The 20,835-nt window shown below is 41.0% G+C and overlaps 1 protein-coding gene across 2 annotated transcripts in view; it reads left to right on the top strand.

The window, feature by feature from the left end:
- Positions 1 to 17,126, top strand: part of LPAR3 (lysophosphatidic acid receptor 3) — a 74,625-nt gene extending 57,499 nt beyond the window's left edge. For both annotated transcript variants that reach the window (XM_004679169.2, XM_012722013.1), the window contains exon 3: positions 15,357 to 17,126. In XM_004679169.2, coding sequence (XP_004679226.1) covers positions 15,357 to 15,691 — 335 coding nt within the window. In that variant the 3' untranslated portion in view covers positions 15,692 to 17,126. The remainder of the gene's footprint in view (positions 1 to 15,356) is intronic.
- The last annotated feature ends 3,709 nt before the right edge of the window (positions 17,127 to 20,835 follow it).

The following is a 20,835-nucleotide window of genomic DNA, read 5'->3' as shown; positions in this document are numbered from 1 at the left end:
TATGGTCAGAAAATTGTGATCATATATTGCTTAACTGCTTTAATCCTTGACAATCATATATTTAACAACATTGTAGAAATGATTTCCAAGTAAAAAAATAAAAAATGGTAATTATAATGTATAATTATGATGCATAATAATGTATAATGTAAATTAAATAATAAATTCATCCAATTTTACTTTACAATAAGGTTGCAAGGTAAGCAGATAAAGAGAATGCTATACAGATAGGGGAGTGGATGTTAAGAAGGCCTTCGATAATTGGACATTGTTTCTGATGATAAAGAAGCACTGTGGTCATGATGCTAGAATAGTCAGGAGAGTCACCAACACCTCAATAATTACACCTGCAGGCTGGTGACCCCCTCCTTGGACCCCAGGACTCCCAGAGAATTTGGCCTTATGTCCTATAGCAATGATTTCATATGTAAAAAAATAATCTTTGTAGGGCACAAAAAGCAGGAAGAATAGCTGGTAATTTAGGGAGGAAATTCCAGATTCAAACAACTGTTAACAGTAGAATGATAGGCTAAAATGAGGGAAAGTGGCATTTTGTAAGTATAGATATGACCATTAGATTTATGTAGATACACACTTCATAACCATACAACCACAAGGATGAAGCAGACCTTTCTTTCCCCAAGATTTATTTTTATTTATTTATGCACACAAGAACTGGGGTTTAGGCCAAAGGTGTAGGGTGGCAAAAACACTCACCAGAGAAAGAGTGGGGAGCAAAATAAGCAGATCTACCGAAATACACTGCTGAGGGGAGCAGCGGGCGGGTCAGGAGAGGTCTGCCATGCCATGGGGGTCAGCTCCCTGGCCAGGGATTGAATTCATGCTGCAGTGACTGTGAGTAGTGAAGCAGATCTCCTTAAAAAAACAAAAACAAACAAAACACAGTGCCTGTTTGTAGGGGAGAGAAAAAGACTAAAGATTTTTACTGGCCGTAAGTGCTTGGTACAAAGGACATCTATTGTACAGAAGATTGCAATCATGGAGATACTAATCAAACTCAAAGAAACTGGAACTAGAGAAGAAATTCTTGTGTTTTCTCTGTACACAAGTTAGTCCATGGGGGCACCATAAGGCCCCTTCTGAACATCATCTTTTGAGAGGAATATTGTCAGTATTGTCAGGACCTGCAGGGATTGGGGGTGCAGCTGGGGTTCAGAAGGATGCAGAACAGATGAAGGAACTGGGGACATATCACCCAAGAAGAGAGGAAATGGGAACTGTAACATTTCCTCTCTTCTAAAAATCTTCTAAAAATTGTTACCTGGAATTACATTTCCTAGATTCAGAAGGTAAGAAATTACAGAAAGTGTATTTTAATGCATTATCAGAAATTTTTTTCTCAGAATCAGAGCTGTTGTCCATGGACCTGACTGCCTAGTACAGTGAGGTGAACTCCCCCCTTTCAGGAGTGAAGTTGATGTTAGGTGACCCTCGAGTGTGATGAGGGGTTCTTTCACAGTGCGGGAGGATAGACAAAGACTTCTTGCAAGCCTCACAGTCTATGATACTGCAAAAAAATGTTTTATCAATAAGATTTTGTTTTAATATATGGGAAGATGACCTGGGTGTGTATCATCTGCATAAAGCAAAAACAATCTTGCCCAAAGCCCTGTGTAGTTCAGTAGTACCAGCTGGGTTAATGAGAATTGCCAAGCAAATAAGAGGGTTCATCATAAAACCTGGTATGGTAGAAACTAAAAACTGTAATTTGAGGGTTAGAGAAATGCCACCCTTGTTCATCCATCTTCTGGCTTGCTACTGGTTCCTGCATATTGACCCAGCAGTCCAAGTGTGCCCCATTAGTATTAAAGGTTCCTTTTGCACTAGAGCAGATAATGGCATCTAACCCTAGACCATTCTTTATTGACTCACTTGAACATTCACTTATTAATAAATATTAAGTGTTTGCTTTCTGTTAGTTACTGTGCTAAGAACTGGGGATACAAATGTAAATGCATGTATACCATTCAGGTGTTCGAGATTCACAAAGTCCAGTAGAGAAAATGGCCATGAAAGTTAAAAACTGTAACATTGCTAACTGTGATAGCTACAGCTGACTGGATGGGTCTCAGCGTGTTACTTCTGCCACTGGGCCTTTTTCACTTAGTTTCATCTGTACAGCTTCGTGCTAAACTTATTTTAAAACATCATATCCCTCTGTGATGACTTAGAAAACAAAGCTAATTTCCGCCTCTCTAGTACCTGGTTTCTTCATGTTTTTCCAACCCTTTTCAGACTCTTGAGTCTGATTCTGACCATCTTAAGCCTCGACAGCAGGACCAGCAGTGAGAATGGCTAATGCAGTGAGTCGTGTTCTGTGCCTAACACTGCCGGTCATGTGTCCCTGGTGGATGCTGCTTATTATTATTACCTCCATTCTACAGACGAGGTGACTGAGGTACAGGTGGGCTAAAGTGGTTAAATAAAAAGCAGTCAAGGGTACTCAAAAGCAAGTAGCAAAACCTGGATTTGAACCCAGCCATGTGGTCCTGAATCACCACCGGGTAAGACACTGTTAACAAGCATCTTGTTCTGACCAGTGCTGTTACAGTTTCCCAAGCATCAGTCACAAAAGCCTTTCACGAACAATGTTAAGACCTGCTGTGGTTGCCCTGGGCTAACACTGTGCTGAGGACCTGGAGTCTCTCTCTCTCAGGCTTTCCCAAGCCCAGGAGAGAGATACCCTTATCTCTTTGACAGATGAGGATACATGGTTTCTAGAATTCAAAGACCCAAGTTTACCTACCTAGTAAATCCTTGGTTAGTCAGTCATTATACACAAACACATTTGTTTGAGGAAAATCCAGTGGCATATGTTGAAAGAGGAAGCATTTATTGCTTTTCCTAGAGCAGTAGGTGAGTCACAAGATAAAAAAAAATATGCTTTCAGCTCCTTGTGTTTTGCAATGTCTTTACTTCCACAGTTTGATGGAGAGTGTATAACAGGCTTGTTTATTTTCCCTGCATTGAACATAGGATGTTTGATTGTCTCATATCTTGGACTGTAAATAGATGGTCTCTAATTCAGACACGGATTCCTTTAAACTTTGAACTTGAATCTTTTTCAGTATCTAAATTTATGTGACTTGCATGTTTCTTCTTCACTGATTGATAACTTAAAAGTTGTTTATTGTTGTTTACACGTAGTGACTTACTAATCTCATTTGATTAGTCAGACAGTAAAAATAACCTATTAAACAGACGATTCTTTCAAACTATGATGTATATGGTTTAGGGTATTTAACCCAAATGTGGAAAGACAGGGACTCGAAGAAGAGTCTTAGACCCTTCTGTTCTAGATTACAGTAAATCATCCCCATCAAAAGTGGAGTTCCCAGCTACCTGTGTCGGCACAATGTACATTCCTTAGGTGAAATATGCACTGAACAGGTACCGCAGTTTGCTGTCATTAGCTATGATGCCTGATCTCAAAGAGTTGTTTTATTTATATGTTCCATACTTGGCCAATGGCTCAAGGGAAAAATGAGAGTGTCCATCTTCCCTAATAATTCAATTCCTGCATTTCCTTCATGACCCCTCTCCCTTAAGCCCTATCTTCTCCATCTGGTCTTCTTCAATCACTCCAACTTGTAGACATTTCTTTTTTTTTTTAATATATTTTTTTAATATTTATTTATTTATCCATACAGAACTGGGTACAGGCCAGAGGTGCAGGGGCCCTGAGAGGATTCACCAGAGACAGAGCAGGGAGCAGGAAAAGGCAGATTGACAAAATACAGGGGCGGGTCAGGAGAGGTCTGCCTGCCATGTGGATCACCTCCAGGCGGGTGGGGATCGAACTCATGCTGAGGTGGCTTTAGTTTCTCAGTGCTGTGCTTTAACACACTAGCCACCAGGGCCCCCAACTTGCAGACATTTCTTCTCTGAGTTCCTTTATCATTCACCTAAGCCATTCATCTGCTTCCTGTTATTTACTACCTTTCCTTTCTCTTTTTTGAGTTTATCCTTTTGTTCTAACGGGACAAACACCCGGTAGAAAAGGTTTCTTAAACCATCTTGTTTTTCTAACACTTACTATAGAGATGAATAAATATGTTGATGACTATGGGAAGAAAAAAGGGGGAAAAAGAACATTAGCCATTTGTATGGGTGAGCTTAGCTGGGGAGAGGGCATTTACTGTGACCACACAGACTGGACCTAGGAGCACCCCCCACCCACACACACCCCCCAATAAAGCATGATATGGGCTGGGTTGGGGTGGTGGAAAAGGACTGAGGTGGTGTTGAAGAAACAACTAAAAGAAAGAGAGATAATTTCTAGCATCCTTGGCTAGAGCTGGTGAGGCCTTAGACAAGGGGAAGCTCACAGTTTGGAAGGCAACTAGTCGGATATTTTTTCAAACACTTAACAATTGTCAAAAGTGTATAAATGAAAAATAGAATGTATAAATGGAGAAATAGCTTTAGAGAGAGTTTTGTTTGTTTGTTTTTGTAAAGGACATGTTCCATCTTTTAAAAGGTCATGTTTTACTAAAGGACATGTTACCAGCCTCTCCAGGATCACCATGGACCATGGTCTGAGTTCTCAAAAGGATAGAAATGTTAAGAATAGCTATGACAGCAAGGCTATTATTGCATGGCTTCCAATGTAAACAAAACTTTTGAAGTATTAGAGAGATACTGTTGAATCATCACTGAAATAATTGAAAATGGTATTTAAAATAATGCTGATATGCCACTGCAGCATGAGTTTGATCCCCGCCCCAGAGGTGACCCACATGGCGCAGCAGACCTCTCCTGACCCACCTGCTGCTCCCCTCAGCAGTGTACCTCCTCAGTCTGCCTGCTCTGCTCCCCACTCTGTCTCTGATGAATCCTCTCATTCCCTGCACCTCTGGCCTGTACCCCAGCTCTGTATGCATAAATAAATATTTTTTTAAATTATTATACTGATATAAAGCGGTATTATTGAAAACAGTAATGACCACTGAAAACAATATTAGGACAAAGGATGATCATCTATATTGGGAGAATTTTTAAAAATTTTAAAACACAGATTATGAATAGTAATAGTTCCATTCTGCTTAAAAAGAATAAATAAAGCATGCCTTTGTATGCATACAGAGATCCCCACACCCATGTCCCTATATTCTAATCTTACAGTCTTTGTACACTTTGATGATTATTTATGCCTCTCTCTCCTTTGTCTCATTTTTCAGTGATTAATGCAGTGCCTGACACTTAACACATGTTCACTGTACGCTAGAGATAAACTTTGAGTATCGGAAAATATTGTGGTGCCCACTTCTAGTTACAATTTCTGCTGTACTTTCAATTGTCCAGGTTGAACTCTCTCTAAATCAGGTCTGCTGAATCTTAACACTCCTTGTTCCCTTCCGCTGAGCTCAGAATGGTATTTAGTGCTCTCTGGGTGTTCAGGAGCTCGTCTCTTATTCAGGTCAGCTTCCCTATGAAGCAACCCATGCCCTGTTCAAACCTCTACTTTTCCCACCACTCCAGCAAAGAGGCTCCTTTTACCTTCTCCCAAGACCTTGATCTGTACTAATGGACAGTTCATGTGATCAAATAGTACTTAAGCGTAAAGATTAATTGCGAGCAAATTCCAGGTGAGGTGCCGTGCACCTTCCTAATCCAAAGCAGTGACTCCAGCAGGAGAAATTTCAGATCTTTGCAGATCCATCCATTTTTTTTTAAAGGATTTATTTATTTATGCGTACAGAACTGGGGTATAGGCCAGAGGTGTGGTAGGTGAGAGGATTCACGAGAGATAGAGAGGGGAGCGGAACAGGCAGACTAAGTACACTGCTGAGGAGAGCAACGGGTGGGTCAGGAGAGGTCTGCCGTGCCATGTGGGTCACCTCCGGACCAGGGATCGAACTCATGCTGAAGTGGCTTTAGCTTCTTAGTGCTGTGCTTTAACCCTCTGAGCCACCAGGGCAGGTCCAGGGCCATCCATTTTTAATATTATGTCAGAAGAATAACTGCTACACACCAGGGCAGACAGCTACCTTCACACCTTTTCTTAGATGCTGGAGAGCCCTGGATGTAATAGTTACTTAGGTATTGTTGGCCATATATATGATGCTTAAAGAAGAATCTGGAGGTGGAGATAGTGTTTTCTTTCTTATGCAGTTATGGTTTCCAGCTGTTACCCAGAGTTAAACACTAGAATTAGGTCTAGGCTGTGGTTCTTGCTGGTATGGCCCTGCTTTAAATTTTATCTCATAACCCATTGGCAGTAAGATTTTCAATTTTCTGAAGTTGGCCACAAATTTGAGCCAAGTGTCTAAAACCAGTTGTTAGAGTCAAAAGATCCAGCAGTAGTAACAATAGTGTGAAATGAATCATTTGTGGAATGCTTAACTGCTCATCATCTATTCAAAGTGTCAGCATTTTCTTGCAGTAAAAATAAATCAGGTTTACAAAAGGTATATATTTTCATTCCTTTCCCATATATGACAGTGTGTTTTCTGAATTATTGGACTTCTAAAACACTGGGTAAACAAGTATGCATTTGAATGCAAACCACATCTAGAATTGTAAGTGACTGAACAAATTCTTTAATACCATAAGACCATTTCACTTACATGTCCTACTAATGTGTGACTTACGCATCGTAATGCTTTAAACCAAAAATAGTTATATGCTTTAAAATTAATCTTTTAAAATGTCTTTTCAAATAAGAAGAGTGCTTCCCTAGGATAAAGTTCATAGCCTGATCTTTATGTAGAGTTATAATTTTCTATTTCAGTAAATCAGACAGCCCTGTGGCTTACTAGGTTAGCATTATTGCTTGTGCCCTGCCACTTTTTCCTGGACTAAAAACAAAGAATCACAGAGTGGACATATTTAAAATATATCCTCCTGTCTGATGAAATGAGTAGTCCATGTGCCAGCATCAGATGCTCTCGAGTGTGCAATCACTTTACTTTTACAGATCTTTTATTTGTGTACCATTCACGTATCATTTTTTTTAAATTGCATGTGTGAATTTTTAAACAGATGAAAATATGACTACAAGTCTCACTAGATGGAGTAGCAAAGTCCTGAAGAACAGGTTTCATGCAACTTGAAGTCTCAATTTTCTACACATTCTGTGACCGCAAACCCAAGAATGCTGACCTGTCTGTCAGATTCCAGGGAAGGGAACTGCTTCCAGAGGGAGAATGTTCTTTCCTGCAGTGTGGAGACGAGGCACTAGACTTATCATACTAAAAGTCTGAGATATTTTGAAAACTTCTAAGAAAGTGGGAGGACTTCTAGAGATTATAACATATGTATTATAGCATACTATCTACTAGGGACTTCAAAAGATCCTTTATTTCACTTGTCACAAATATCTTCAAAGTGTTAGGCCTTCCTTAATTTGATGTTTCTGATTACTTTAATTGTAGTCGTTAGGGCCCTCCCTGGTGGCACAACCGGTTAAGGCACAGTGGTGCCAAGCTGGCTGCAGCCGCTTCAATGCAAGTTCAATCCCCAGTCAGAGAGGTGACCCACATGGCACAGCAGAGCTCTCCTGTCTCACCTGCTGCTCCCCTCAGCAGTGTTTTTCAGTAGATCTGCTTGTTCTGCCCCCTACTCTGTCTTTGGTGAAACCTCTCACCACTCCCACACCTCTGGCCTTTACCCCAGTTCTGTGTGCATAAATAAATAAATCTTTAAAAAAATATATAAAGTCTACCTCTAAGGGATATCAGGAAAATATTTTTTAAAAATTGTACTCATTAAGTACCATTTCGGTATGTAATTGAATATTCTAGAACATGATTCACTGTACTTTAAAAATGAACATTGAACTTCTGATTTTGGTTTTTGAGTATAGCACTGGAGTTGGTTTATCTAATTCCCAGAGAAAAGCTCAGTTATAGTCTAACTGAATTATTAGTGAGCTCTTGAAAAGGACTGAAAGGATACAGAACATGATTAAAACAAAAATAGCCATTTATCAACATAACTGACCTGTCACTCAAAATAGAGAGAAATAAAAAATTTTATCTGAGCAATCATACTGAAGACATTCATTCATAGTAACTGGCACAAGGAAAGTGTTGGCTTAGTAAATATTTATTAATGGAAGACATAAGGCTTCGGTCCCTCTTAATGCTATTGATGTCCAGTCAGTACTTCCGCTTGAAGGGCTCAGAGTTCTCATGCCCATTTCTCATGGCTGTCTATGAGGCTTTGCCTGGAGGACCCATGATGCTCTAAAGCCATAATGCCTAAATGGTCTTCTCTCTCTCTCTCTCTTTTTTTAATAAGTATGATTTTTGAAGGAGGATATATATTTTTTTTAAAGATTTATTTAGTTATTCATACAGAACTGGGGTACAGAACAGAAGGGCAGGGTGTGAGAGAATCTACCAGAGACAGAACAGGCAGATAAACTGAAATATATACCTCTGAGGGAAGCAAGACAGGGGTGGTCAAGACAGGAGAGGTCTGCTGTGCTATGTGGGTCACCTCCCTAGCCTGGTCCCTTCCCTGGCCTGGTCACCTCTCTGGCCCGGCATCAGAACTGGTGCTGCACTGGCTGTGGGTAGCTTCATAAGTGCTGAGACTTAACCCCTTGCACCACCAGGGAGTTCCTCCCACCCCAGTCTCCTAAACCTCCTCTGGTTATCAGAACCACAGGCTACTAGTCACCCTGGATTCTTTCCTTCCATATCCAGTTCTTCCTTTGGTCTTATATGTAGTCTTTCCTCCTTACTGCCCCTCAATCCATGTATTTCTCTCACCTCTACCTTCTCCGCTTTTTCAAATTCTTATCAATTCCGCTGAATATTAACCAGTGCTGAGGCGAGTTTCCCTGCTTCATCCAATAGTGCCCACACTTTGCTGTACTAAAGCTATCACTTTCCTACTTGGGAAGTCTGAATGGGACCCAGAAATCTGAATTTTAAGCAGAGACCCCAAGAGAAGCCAACTTCAAACTTCCCATAACAGAGGTATCCAGAGCACTCAAAACTTCACTTTGGAAGACACATCCATGCCCCTGATTTAAAAATCTTCAAAGAACTTCGCATTTCTATAGCAGTCATTTTCAAAATATGGTCAGTGGGGTTTCCAAAGGTTCCTCAGAGGTGCCTGTTGGGGGGCCTGGGGGAAGTGGAGGTTATAGTTTGAAGATGAGTGTGAATTCTGCTATGAGGGACTTTAACTAACTCCCTTGACTCTTTCTTTAGTCAGAACAGCCCTAATTGTGAAGTTTCACAAGAGATTTCCTTTGGGAAGTGCTCCTCTACTTTAAAAAAAAAAAAAAAAAAGATTTAAACAACCACTGATCTTTAGAAAAGGATTTCAAACTTACTTTAAAAAAAAATTGGAACCCACAGTAGGAAAGAGTATGTTCTCTATCATAGCCCTGCTGACACATATTTTTTTATACTACCTGAAACAAGTTTTAGGCAGCATATCCATACTATGTTTGATGCATTCTGATGTTCTAATGCATTCTGATGTATTCTGCTCTGTTCTAATTCATTTAGAAAATGGATTCATTTAGTGGTTGCAATCCACTAAATTAACTTTACACCTACTAATTAGTTGTACCAGAGTCTGATAAAACTCTGAACTAGCTTCTGTCAATGGGGTTCCTTTATGAACCAGGAAACAGAAATGTTTTGTTAATCCTGTCAAGGATGGTGTGTGACTCACAGCATTCTAGATGTTTGGGAGAGAACTTAACTCTTAGACAATGGATACCTGAGGGCATGCAAGTTTAATTCTCGCAATAAACTCCTGGTTGAAAAGTTTATGGGATCTGATCCATATCATAAAGTCATATTGCCATATGAACCGCAGGATTCCTCCCTAGCTGATCAATGTTCATCTCCAGGGCTTTATCTTAACCTCCTCAGTTTTCTGCCTCCGTTAAAACCATCCTGAGCTATTTGGAATAGCCCTAATGCAGCACACGGTTTCTCAGCTGCACAGTCATCCATGACCTTCAACACGCAACTCAGCTGAGTGTCCTTTCACCCGACACCTTCCTTGACACTAGTCAGAACCGTCGCACACAGGTTCCATGCCTCTCGATGCCACCAGCAGGATGGTCCACTGTTTGCATCAGCAGATGCTGCAGCCAGCACAGAACCAGACCCCTGTGTGCTCTTAATGACTGTCAGTTATGTTCAACGGACTTAGTGCCTCTGCTACAGATATGTGGTTCACTACTTGGCTATGAGGACACAGGCAGGTGTGACACATGACCTACATGCTTAGGGAGGTTTTCACAAGCCTGGCAGATAGGACATAGGTACTGAAAACGAGCTCTAGCAGATCATGATACTCAGTTCGCATGGGGGAGTCAGGTCTGGTTCAAATGATGACTTTTCTACTTATGATTTGATGCATCTAGGACAAACTCTAAGCTCAGCCATTCTTGACTTCAAATCTGTCATAATAAAGACTGAGGGGGTCTTCCCTGGGGATGCAATGAGTTAAAGTGCAGCACTGCAAGCTGGCCGCAGCTTCTTCAGTGCTAGGTCAATCCCTGCCGGGGAGGTGATCCACATGGTGCGGCAGACCTCTCCTGACCTGCCCGCTGCTCCCCTCAGCAGTGTACTTCATCGATCTGCCTGTTCTGCTTCCTACTCTGTCTCTGGTGAATCCTCTCACCCTCTGCTCTGACCTGTATCCCAGGTCTGTATGTATAAATAAATATATCTTTAAAAGAAAGAAAGAAAGACTGAGGGCACTAAGTGTAGAACCTCACAGGGCTGGGAGTTTTAAATAAGAGGTTCATGTAAACCCCTGTGCATGCTGCCTGGTACAGGCAGCATTGAGAAATGTCAGAGTGGAATGAAGCAGGTGGCATGGCCCTTGCCACGTGGATGCTGTAGGTGAAAGTGTCACTGCTGTTAGAGAAGGGAATGGTCACTGTGGGTTGGGCAGATGTTGGAGGCGAACTAGGAGCTAAGCTTAGAAAGAAAAGTAGACCTTAGACTAAGAGGTGGGAAGGCGTTCCTGGCAGGGTGAGCCAGCAAAGGGCAGACGAAGGGCTGTGTGTGCCTGGCCTGTAGGCTAGCCTTTGTGCTAATGTTTGTACGTGTATTTATGTTTCTAAATACATTTTCCAAACAATGCTAAAGGTATTAATCTCTGGAGATGCTTATTTTCCCATTTTAAGGAACTCTTCCCCCTTTCTGCCATGACTCTTCACTGCTTCTATAATGAGCCTACAATTTTGCTGACAGAGTCAGCTTGATTAAATCATTTTGGGTGACCCTAGAAAAAAGGTTTACAAAATTGGTCATTTATCATAATCAGCCAGGGAACTTTTTTGTCCTACAGAGTCCCATGTCCCACCCTAGCGAATCCATTTGATTTGACGACCAAGCAAGCATGGGAATTGCTAGCTCATAGAATTCATCTTCATCAGTTTTCAGTCTTACTGCTTTAATAATCATGTCTGGGCAACAGTCATGATCTGTTTGAATGTTAAAGTGGAAACTCAAGAGTTTCATAAAATTTAGCAATTTTCTAGTTGGAAAAGATTTCTAAGAAGTCACTTAACCCTGTCTCGCATTAAGGGAAGAATAAACAAACCTCTTCTCTTTATATCTCACGATGATCCAGGCAAAGAAATACTTGGCTCCAGAAGACTGGTTCCAGTGAATGGCAGGTTCCTCTCCCTAATAGCTTCCTTTACTTAAAAAGAATTTATCCACACATTCAGCCTCTCAGTGCTTTTCTATTTGTTCCAAGGTAACCTTCTGGAATGGTCCAGGATAAGTCTGTGCATCCTCCTCAGGTTTTTGAAGCATCACATCATGCCTTTCCTTAACCTTTTCTTCTCTAAGGGGAACATCCTCTTATCTTCCACTGGGTCCCAGAAAGACCCCCTTGAATCCACTGCTATGTGTTAATGCCTGAAGAATACGTAAGTGACTCAGGCTCAATCAATATCATGTAGCAGCCTACTACTCAAAAAACATTTGCATTGGTTTTTCCTTCTATAATTTATTGGAAATTGATAGGGGGCCAACTAATGTATCTTTTCCAGGATTCATTGTCTACCCATCTCTTAAGAATTGGGACAGTTGCCTGTTCTTGTTTCTCCCATATTCTCCAAGAATTCTCTATGATTATAGGTTTCTAAAGTCAAAGCCATTCTTGACACTTCTCCTTTAAGTGTTTTTTTTGGGGGGGTTCATTATTTCAGCTGCTGATGTACAGTATAAACAACTCTCCCCTCCTAAGAAAGAACTGTTAGATAAGCCGCATCCACTCTGAGATGTGTATGTGGGGAGAATGTGGTGGGGGTTGGGGGGGTAGGGCAGTTCCAGAGGGGGGGGTCCCCCCACCCATCACTGCTAGGTGTAATCACCCTAGACAATATGGCCTCAGGGCCTAGTTTCCTTTAAGAGCATAATGTGTTTGGGTGGGTCTGTCAAAGGAGAGTTACCTTCTGTTGTTCTTGGAAAGAGTATAAAGGTCAGGTCAGCAGATTTTTGTTTCCCTTCTCATCCTATAGCCAGTCTATTTATTTGTTGGAATTCTCTCCTCCTTTCCTCCCTTCCTCTCCCATTCTTCCCAAGCCTGCCTTCCTTTCTTCCTTCTTTTACCTCTTCTCCCACCAACCGTCCCTCCCTTTATTTAAATTTGTTAAGACACCAAAGAATGATTTAATTTTAATAGATGCAACTTCACCTCCATGTAGGACATATTGTGAACAGGATTGTAAAAATACGAAGTCCCTCTCCTACCCTTCCCCTTTACTCACTTCAGTGATGAGGTACTCTGTGGCTCATGGCAGAACAGCCTAGCAGGAGCCCAGGCCTGGTACTTGCCTCCCTTGCTTCAAAACCCTTCCACTTACCAGCTGAGTGACTTGGAGCATAGGACCTAACTTCTCTGTGCTTCAGTTTCCCCAGCTTTAAATGGAGAGTAATCATAGGACCTATTGCCAAGGGTTTCCATGAAGATTAAAAAATTCATTTATGGGCCCTCCCTGGTGGTGCAGCGGGTTAAAGCACAGCATCAAGAAGCTAAAGCCAGTTCAGCATTAGTTCGATCCCCACCTGCCCCTGAGGTGATCCACATGGCGAGGCAGACCTCTCCTGGCCACCTGCTGCTCCCCTCAGCAGTATGCTTCATCAATCTGCTTGTTCTGCTCCCCACTCTGTCTCTGGTGAATCCTCTCACCCTCCACATCTCTGGCCTGTACCCCACTTCTGTATGCATAAATAATTTTTTAAAAAATTAATTTATACACAGGCTTAGAATAGTGCCTCACATGTAATAATTGCTCAGTGACAAGTATGTCAAGTGTTGATTGAATGAATTACTCTTATGTAATTCAGTGCAGTGGGAAAATATACATGCACTATCACATTAAGACAAACAGGGCACCAATTTCAAGATTTATTTAGCGTGGCTAACTCTGTCTAACACAAACCAGAGTTTTATGTCAGAGGGATTTTTTTTTTAAAGATTTATTTATTTATTCACAAAGACCTGGGGTACAGGCCAGAGGTGTAGGGGCGGTGAGAGGCTTCACCAGAGACAGAGTGGGGAGCAGAACAGGCAGATCCACGAAGTACACTGCTGAGGGGAGCAGCGGGCGGGTCAGGAGAGGTCTGCCCTGCCATGTGGTCACCTCCGGGGCTGGGGATCGAGCTCACACCCAACCGGCTGCCGCCAGCTTGCAGTGCTGCATTCTAACCCGTTGCACCACCAGGGAAGGCCCAGGGCGTATGTTTTTATGATTAAAATATATCAACTTTAGAAAAACATACTGAAAATTTACTTTATCCTTTTTTGATGAATATGTGAAATATATCATTAAAACAAAAGTATATAAAATAGATGCAGAGTTCAAAGAATAACACTTAAAAAATATGTAACTGAATTTTTGATTTTTTTTCTAGCATCTTATTCTGTTCTTTATATGTCCTATTTTTCTATGTTTCTCTCTCCCCTGCTCCCTCTCTTTTGTCTTGATATCCTTTTTACTTTTGTTCTGTTTTCCCCTCCCATTGGTTTGGAAGTTACAGACTTTATTAAATTTTGACATGCATACTTAACAGAATAGAGTTAATTTGTTTTCCACCTTCCCATTAGAAAAAGAACTTGGAACATCCCACTGGAATTTCTTCAGAGTTATAAAATTTCACACAGAAAGGACTCTTGACATCAAAGTTGGTAGCAACAGCTTTTGATGTCTAGTTTGTTTAGTTCTTCCCTCTTGACATTGTAGTAACTCTCTCTTGGGAATACCCTAGGAACAAACGTGTTACTGTTATAAGAGATACAGAACAGTGGAGCTGGATGAGGCCTTAAAGATTATGTAAGCGGGTATTTTTCAAACTCTTTGTGTAAGCCCAACAGTAAGAAATAATATTTTACTTCATAATCAATACACACATAAATCCAGTTTGTAAAACCAAAACAAAATTTCATGAAGCAATACTTTTCTTAACCATTTCATTCCATCCTGTTTTTATATAAAGAAGGAAAAAACCTTGTACAAACCCATTAAATTGATTGCATAAAAATCTCAATGTATAGCAGATGCCTGTGACTATGTTAAAAAGAATATAGGTCCACCCTGGTGGTGCAATGGGTTAGGCCACAGCCACTTCAGTGTGAGTTCTATCCCCACCCAGGAGGTGATCCACATGGCACAGCAGACCTCTCCTGACCCACCCGCTGCTCCCCTCAGCAGTGTACTTGTTGATCTGCCTGTTCTGCTTCCCACTCTGTCTCTGGTGAAGCCTCTCACCGCCCCTGCACCTCTGGCTTGTACCCCAGTTCTGTATGCATAAATAAATAATTTTTTTTAAATAAAAAGAATACAATGTTAACTAAACAGCAATATGGACTTAGAATAATATTTTTTGAGGTGACTTCGTTGAGAGACTAGGAGAATGCCACAGATGCAATGTCTTGTTTTTAGGAAAGCATCTGGAAAACCTATTTAGAGAATGGCAGAGTGCAGGGTTAAGTGTTCGAGGCTTCCTCATACAAGCCCCCAAATTGGGCCTCGATTTTCTCACCTATAAAATGTGAATAATAACCACAACAGCCGCCTAGTGGGGCTCAGTGAAATCACAGAGGTACTGTAGCTATAGAGTTTAGTAAGCACATAGTAAGCCCCTAACTACAAGACCCAGGTAAGCAGACCAGTGGGTAAAATGGAATGTGGCTAATAGTCAAGGAGGCTTGCAGGTGTGTGCCCAGATCAAGCCGAGGTCTCCAGGGCTCAGGTGGAAAGTGGAAGTTTGCTTTGCAGTCTTCAACACACATCCTGAAGCTCCACGATGCCACTGAAGATGACTGGGCAGGAGTAAACCGAAATAGGTGATGTGAGTAGTCTGAACATCTGTTGCTTCCTTTGCTGTCCCCAGGGGCTTTCGTGGTGTGCTGGACCCCAGGCCTGGTGGTTCTTCTGCTTGATGGCCTGAACTGCAAGCAGTGCAGCGTGCAGCACGTGAAAAGGTGGTTTCTGCTGCTGGCGTTGTTCAATTCGGTCATGAACCCCATCATCTACTCTTACAAGGACGAGGACATGTACAGCACCATGAAGAAGATGATCTGCTGCTTCTCCCAGGAGAAGAACCCAGAGAGGCGCCCCTCAGGAATCCCCTCCACTGTCCTCAGCAGGAGTGACACTGGCAGCCAGTACATGGAAGACAAAGACAGCATCACCCAAGGCAGCACCTGCAACAAGGATAGTTCCTGAGCTCCGGAGCTCACGCGTGGCGGCCCCCTGTCCAAGAGCTGTTAGGATGGCTGCCTGCCTCTAACAAAGCCCACACACAGTGTTACTCCAGGTCAGAGCTAGTCATTCTAGATTAAAAAAAAACAAAAAAACAAAACAAAAAAAAACAGTTTTTACATAGTGTAAAAGCACAGGTGGTAGAGAGGACACACTGCACTTAGAGAAAACGCGCGGGGTGAGGGAAGACGGCGCAAGGGATCTGTGCTGGACATCCTGAGGGCCCCGTGGCACGTCGGCCCCTCCGTTCATGCTGGGATCAGCCGCCATCTTGTAGCTGTGCTCTTTGTGTTTTAAAAGGATGTTTTTACAGGGCTTAGGTCAAAATAAATAATAATGTCACTTGAGCCACTTTAGGTAGCTGCTTGGAATGCATGTGTAGTTCTTTCTGCATGCAGTTTTAAAAAATGCTTTAGCAGTGGTATTTTTGTCCTCAAAGAAGCCCGGCCACTAGTTAGGTGTTCAATAGGAATCTCAGTGACAAATCAATAAGGACTCCAGGTTGAATTTGATTTTTAACTGAAAGAACATTCTGAGGAAAGAGATGTGAGGTAATAACAGGAAGTAACTATTCAAACTTCTTTTGAAATAAAAAAGAGACCTTCACTTGGTCTTGTATGCTCGTGGCTGTGGATTACACACCTACATATTTATACATTTCCACATGGTATTCAAAGACACTGAGGACAGTGTTGGTGAACTAATTCAACTCTTACTCTAGCGTGATTGCTGTGGAGATGACAGGTTCTGCCCTGAGCAAAAAGAGAAAGAGGTGATTCCTTTGCAGACAGACATAAGGCAGAGTAAAAGGTGTATTGATAATCAGACTGATTTCCTTTCATATACGATTAAACTGAGCTCAATGTGAGCCTTTATTTTCAGTTACCTCCCTACCCCTGGTGACTTGGCAGATTTAGTATGTGGAACAATTTTCACATCTCTGTTTTGCCCATGGTTATTGACATACTTCTATCCTTGTCTTACTTTTGATCCGGGTTTTTGTTTTGTTTTGTTTTTAATTTTTCTCTTTCAAAGAACCAACTAGACAACATGAAAGGCAAGTCAGAAAGGAAAAAAAAGTTCCATACACAGAGGCTACTGACCAGAATTTTCTATATAAAGCATTTAGAGTATATTCTGATTTTAAAATAAGAATAACTTCAAGGCAAATATAGTATTTATGTAGTTTGCAAAAGAAGTTTACATTTTTTTTTTGCTATTGTGATGTAACATCTGTGTGCAAGAACTACTTGTAATAAAAGGATTTCAAAAGTCATGCTTTTAAATGTAATGACCTGAAATAGAGTATTATGATTTGAAGGTGTAAATTTCACAAATTCTGTATAGTAAGTCATCTATCTGATGCTTCCATCAAAGCTCTATATAAAATAAAATTTAAAAAAAGAACCCATTCTCGCTTATTGAGGTGTATTATTGCTTTGTGTGTTTTCTAAGTAAAAATATGGTTTGTGGTAACTTCAGAACACATATCTATCGCACAAGAAAAATCAGATTTGCCATGAAGTACATACTCTCAATGTTTTATGTAAGCATTCGGAATCTACAGCTGGCCAAAGGGTGGAGAATTGAAATTGAATTCCAGTCCCTGAATAGCTACTAAGGGATCTTTAAAGGTTTTATTTTGAGGAAAGCACCATTTTTAGTACCCTGCAGCAGAATGTCATATTCAGAATGGTGTCTGGAGGGGATCCAACTGTGGAGACGCGGGTGGAGATATATAGCTTTTGTTTTTATGCACATACATATCTCAGTGATGGTGCGGGAGTAGAGAAGTTGTGTATATTTAGACATGACAAGTGCCAGCTGTCTCATGCTTACCAGAAACATAGCAAACACAGCTTAGTCAGAAAAAAAAAAATGAAGAAAGGATGTTTCTCCTCAAGTCCTAGGACCCTGAGCTTCTCTGCAAGTTATTGAGATGATGGTTCTAAACTTTAAATCTTTCCAGACAAGCCTTTGACTCATGTTGGCTGTTCCCTAGCCAAATAAGATTTAATTTTCTTAGATTTGTGGCATCATCCAAGGTGTTGGGATGAACTTGTCTTGGTGGGAGAATTTAAGCCTTCGTAGAGAGTAACTTTGCCTTTGGAAAGAAGTATTTTTTGGAAATAAAATATTGAAATCTCATGGTGATTTTTTTTTTTGTAAATGGTAGTAAACCTAGGTCTGTAATAGACAGAGGCTCTAGGCACTGAAATGATTATGTCATTTGTGTAATTCTTATTAAAAGCCATCCTGAGTCACGTATAAAGCTCCAACAAAGCTATAGTTTCTCTCATAATCAGTACTTTGATGCTTTTTTGTAAATATTAAATAAAAATTTAGAAATTCCAGTGCCTTTGGTTCATAAGCACCCTAAGCACATGAGTGGTTGGATGGTCCAGGGCCAGAAACTGGTTGAAGTCAGCAACAACAGCATGATGTCTGGGTGGGGCACAGTCCTGGAGATTCCTGCAGGGTAGATGCAGGGTGTGCTGTGTCTATAGGCTGAGGTTGCAATCCGTTTATGCTTATTAGGTCATTTAATCCTCTAGTCATTGAGGAAGGTATGCAATGAGAATGGTGCTCATTTTTAAAAAGATTTATTTATTTATGCATACAAAACTGGGGTATAGGCCAGAGGTGCAGGGGTGGTGAGAGGATTCACCAGAGACAGAGCCGGGAGCAGAACAGGCAGATGGATGAAGTACGCTGCTGAGAGGGTGAGACAGGAGAGGTCTGCCATGCCATGTGGGTCACCTCCAGGGCTGGGGTTCGAACTTGGCCAGAAGAGATTGCAGATAGCTTGTAGTGCTGTGCTTTAACCCATTGCACTACCAGGGAGGGCTGCTCTATTTATTTTTAAGGTATCCTCTCTAGTGCTTTTTAGAGTGTGCACTGTCCTAAATGAAGAAATGACAAACTACTATTAGAAGTGGTCAAGGGTTCAGAACATTCTATGTATAACTTCTGTACTAAATACTTCACATGCAAATAAAGCACACTGGCCACTGAAATCACACGTAGAGGCTCTGGTGCATGTCACTAACAACTGAGTGACACTGTTAGTATAGAATGTAACACTATGTCACACATAGAATGCAGCACTTCTGCATGCCAATCTGTGAACTCAGTTAACAAATCACTGGGTCAACCAGTTTTATATTTTTCTATTGTTGACATCTTTTTAGAGTTGCAATTTTATGCAACAAAACTTTATAAAATTTTTCTATATCAGCAGCTCCAAGTTTGTATAAATGCCATAAACTGTATCAGTATTGTATTTGTTACTGAGATGAGAAACTCCATTCTGTATGAGTCCTGGGTCTATGCTACATCTTTGTGCATATTAGGAAATCTGATCCTTTCCTCAAGGAACATTTTACTTGCACTGATTGGAAAATTATCTAATACACTAATTTAGTTAGAATTCTATTGCTATCTTCCAGAAAAGTATGCTAATACTTATGCATGGCCACAGTATTTCCAGTATACATTGAGTTGTTCAGCTCACCACTCCCACAAAATAACATTACAAAGGCCTTGAGAAAGTACTATATATACACATGATGGAATACTATGTAACAATCAAAAAAGATAAACTCATGCCATGTGCAGCAACATGGTTGGAGCTGGAAGGGATCATGCTCAGTTTTTTTTTTTTAAAGATTTATTTATTTATTTATACAGAACTGGGGTACAGGCCAGAGATGTGGAGAGTGAGAGGATTCACCAGGGACAGAGTGGGGAGCAGAGCAGGCAGATTGACACCGCTGAGGGGAGCAGAGGGCGGGTCAGGAGAGGTCTGCCACGCCATGTGGGTCTCCTACGGGGCAGGCGGGGATCGAACTCATGCAGAAGTGGCTTAAGCTTCTTAATGCAGTGCTTTAACCCACTGCGCCACCAGGGAGGGCCCCAGAATCATGCTCAGTTTTATAAGTCCAAAGGAAAATGAAATATAGCGATGATTTCACTTATAGGAGGAAATAGAAGAACCAAATAAGGGATTGAGGGAAAGAAACAATAACAAAAAGTGGCAGGCAACTATAAATCAGAGGTATTTGTAGTTGAGGGAGAGACAGAGGGATCAGAACTGGAGGGAAGAGCACAAAGGAATATGGTGGTTGTGCACAGGTGAATTGGGGTGGGAATTATTGGGGTGGGACTACACCTGAGAAAGCAAACATTGAACAAAAATGAACAATGATGTAAAATATATAAAAATAATATTTTTTTTTTAAAGAAAGCACTAGCTTGAAATTCAGGCAACCTGGGTTTTGATTTCTGCTTTACTCTAAACAGCCTATGAAGTTCTAGATATAATTGTTGATCTCCTAAATGAGGGGCTTGAATGTCCTATAAGACCTTCCTGGCTCTACATCTACTTCTGAATATCACTTACCAAATATGAATCCTGGAAAACACTGGCTTTGAATTTTTTGGGTTTCACTCTTTGTATAGTTTTCAAAGAATAGAAGCTCTGTTTTCAATTATTGCCGAAGTTCTCAAGCTTTAGTGCGTGTTAAGAGTCTCCTGAGTCACCTAGGGAAACCATCTAAAATCTATGTAAGGCACATGTGGAATGTGTCATCATCAGTCCATGATCATGAAAGGGAAAATGGATTTCTGGAATAAAAGGGAACTGCTAACTGAAATGGAGACCCATAGAGCCTGCGGAACTGTCTGTGTGCCAAAAATGAATGGATGTTTGAAATGTGTGAGCTGCTATTTACTTCATCAAATGTGAAACCATACATTTATTTTTACATTTAATTTAATCCATATCTTTGAACATTTCCTGGGTGCTGGGGAACCAACAGAAAGTCCTTTCCTTAAACAAATGAACAAAACTATAAATAGACATAGCAGTAATCTGAGGGCAATATGGTAAAAGGGAACTGAAGATATTAAATATGGACATGTAGGGATGCCGTGGTTCTCTAGCTATGTGTTAACTTGGAACTGTGGTGACATTGAAATTGTATTTTTTTTTAATCTTTGTCCACTATAGGATTTTTGACATGGAATTCTCCATGACCTGGAGACAAGGAAAAGAAATCACCTAACAGGGTATTTTTGGAATTAAAACCAACTTGTGACGTATGAGT

Source organism: Condylura cristata, unplaced genomic scaffold, assembly GCF_000260355.1.
Source record: "Condylura cristata isolate star-nosed mole 26May11 unplaced genomic scaffold, ConCri1.0 scaffold00008, whole genome shotgun sequence".
Taxonomy (NCBI): Eukaryota; Metazoa; Chordata; class Mammalia; order Eulipotyphla; family Talpidae; genus Condylura; species Condylura cristata.
This window is presented reverse-complemented; position numbering and strand designations above follow the sequence as displayed.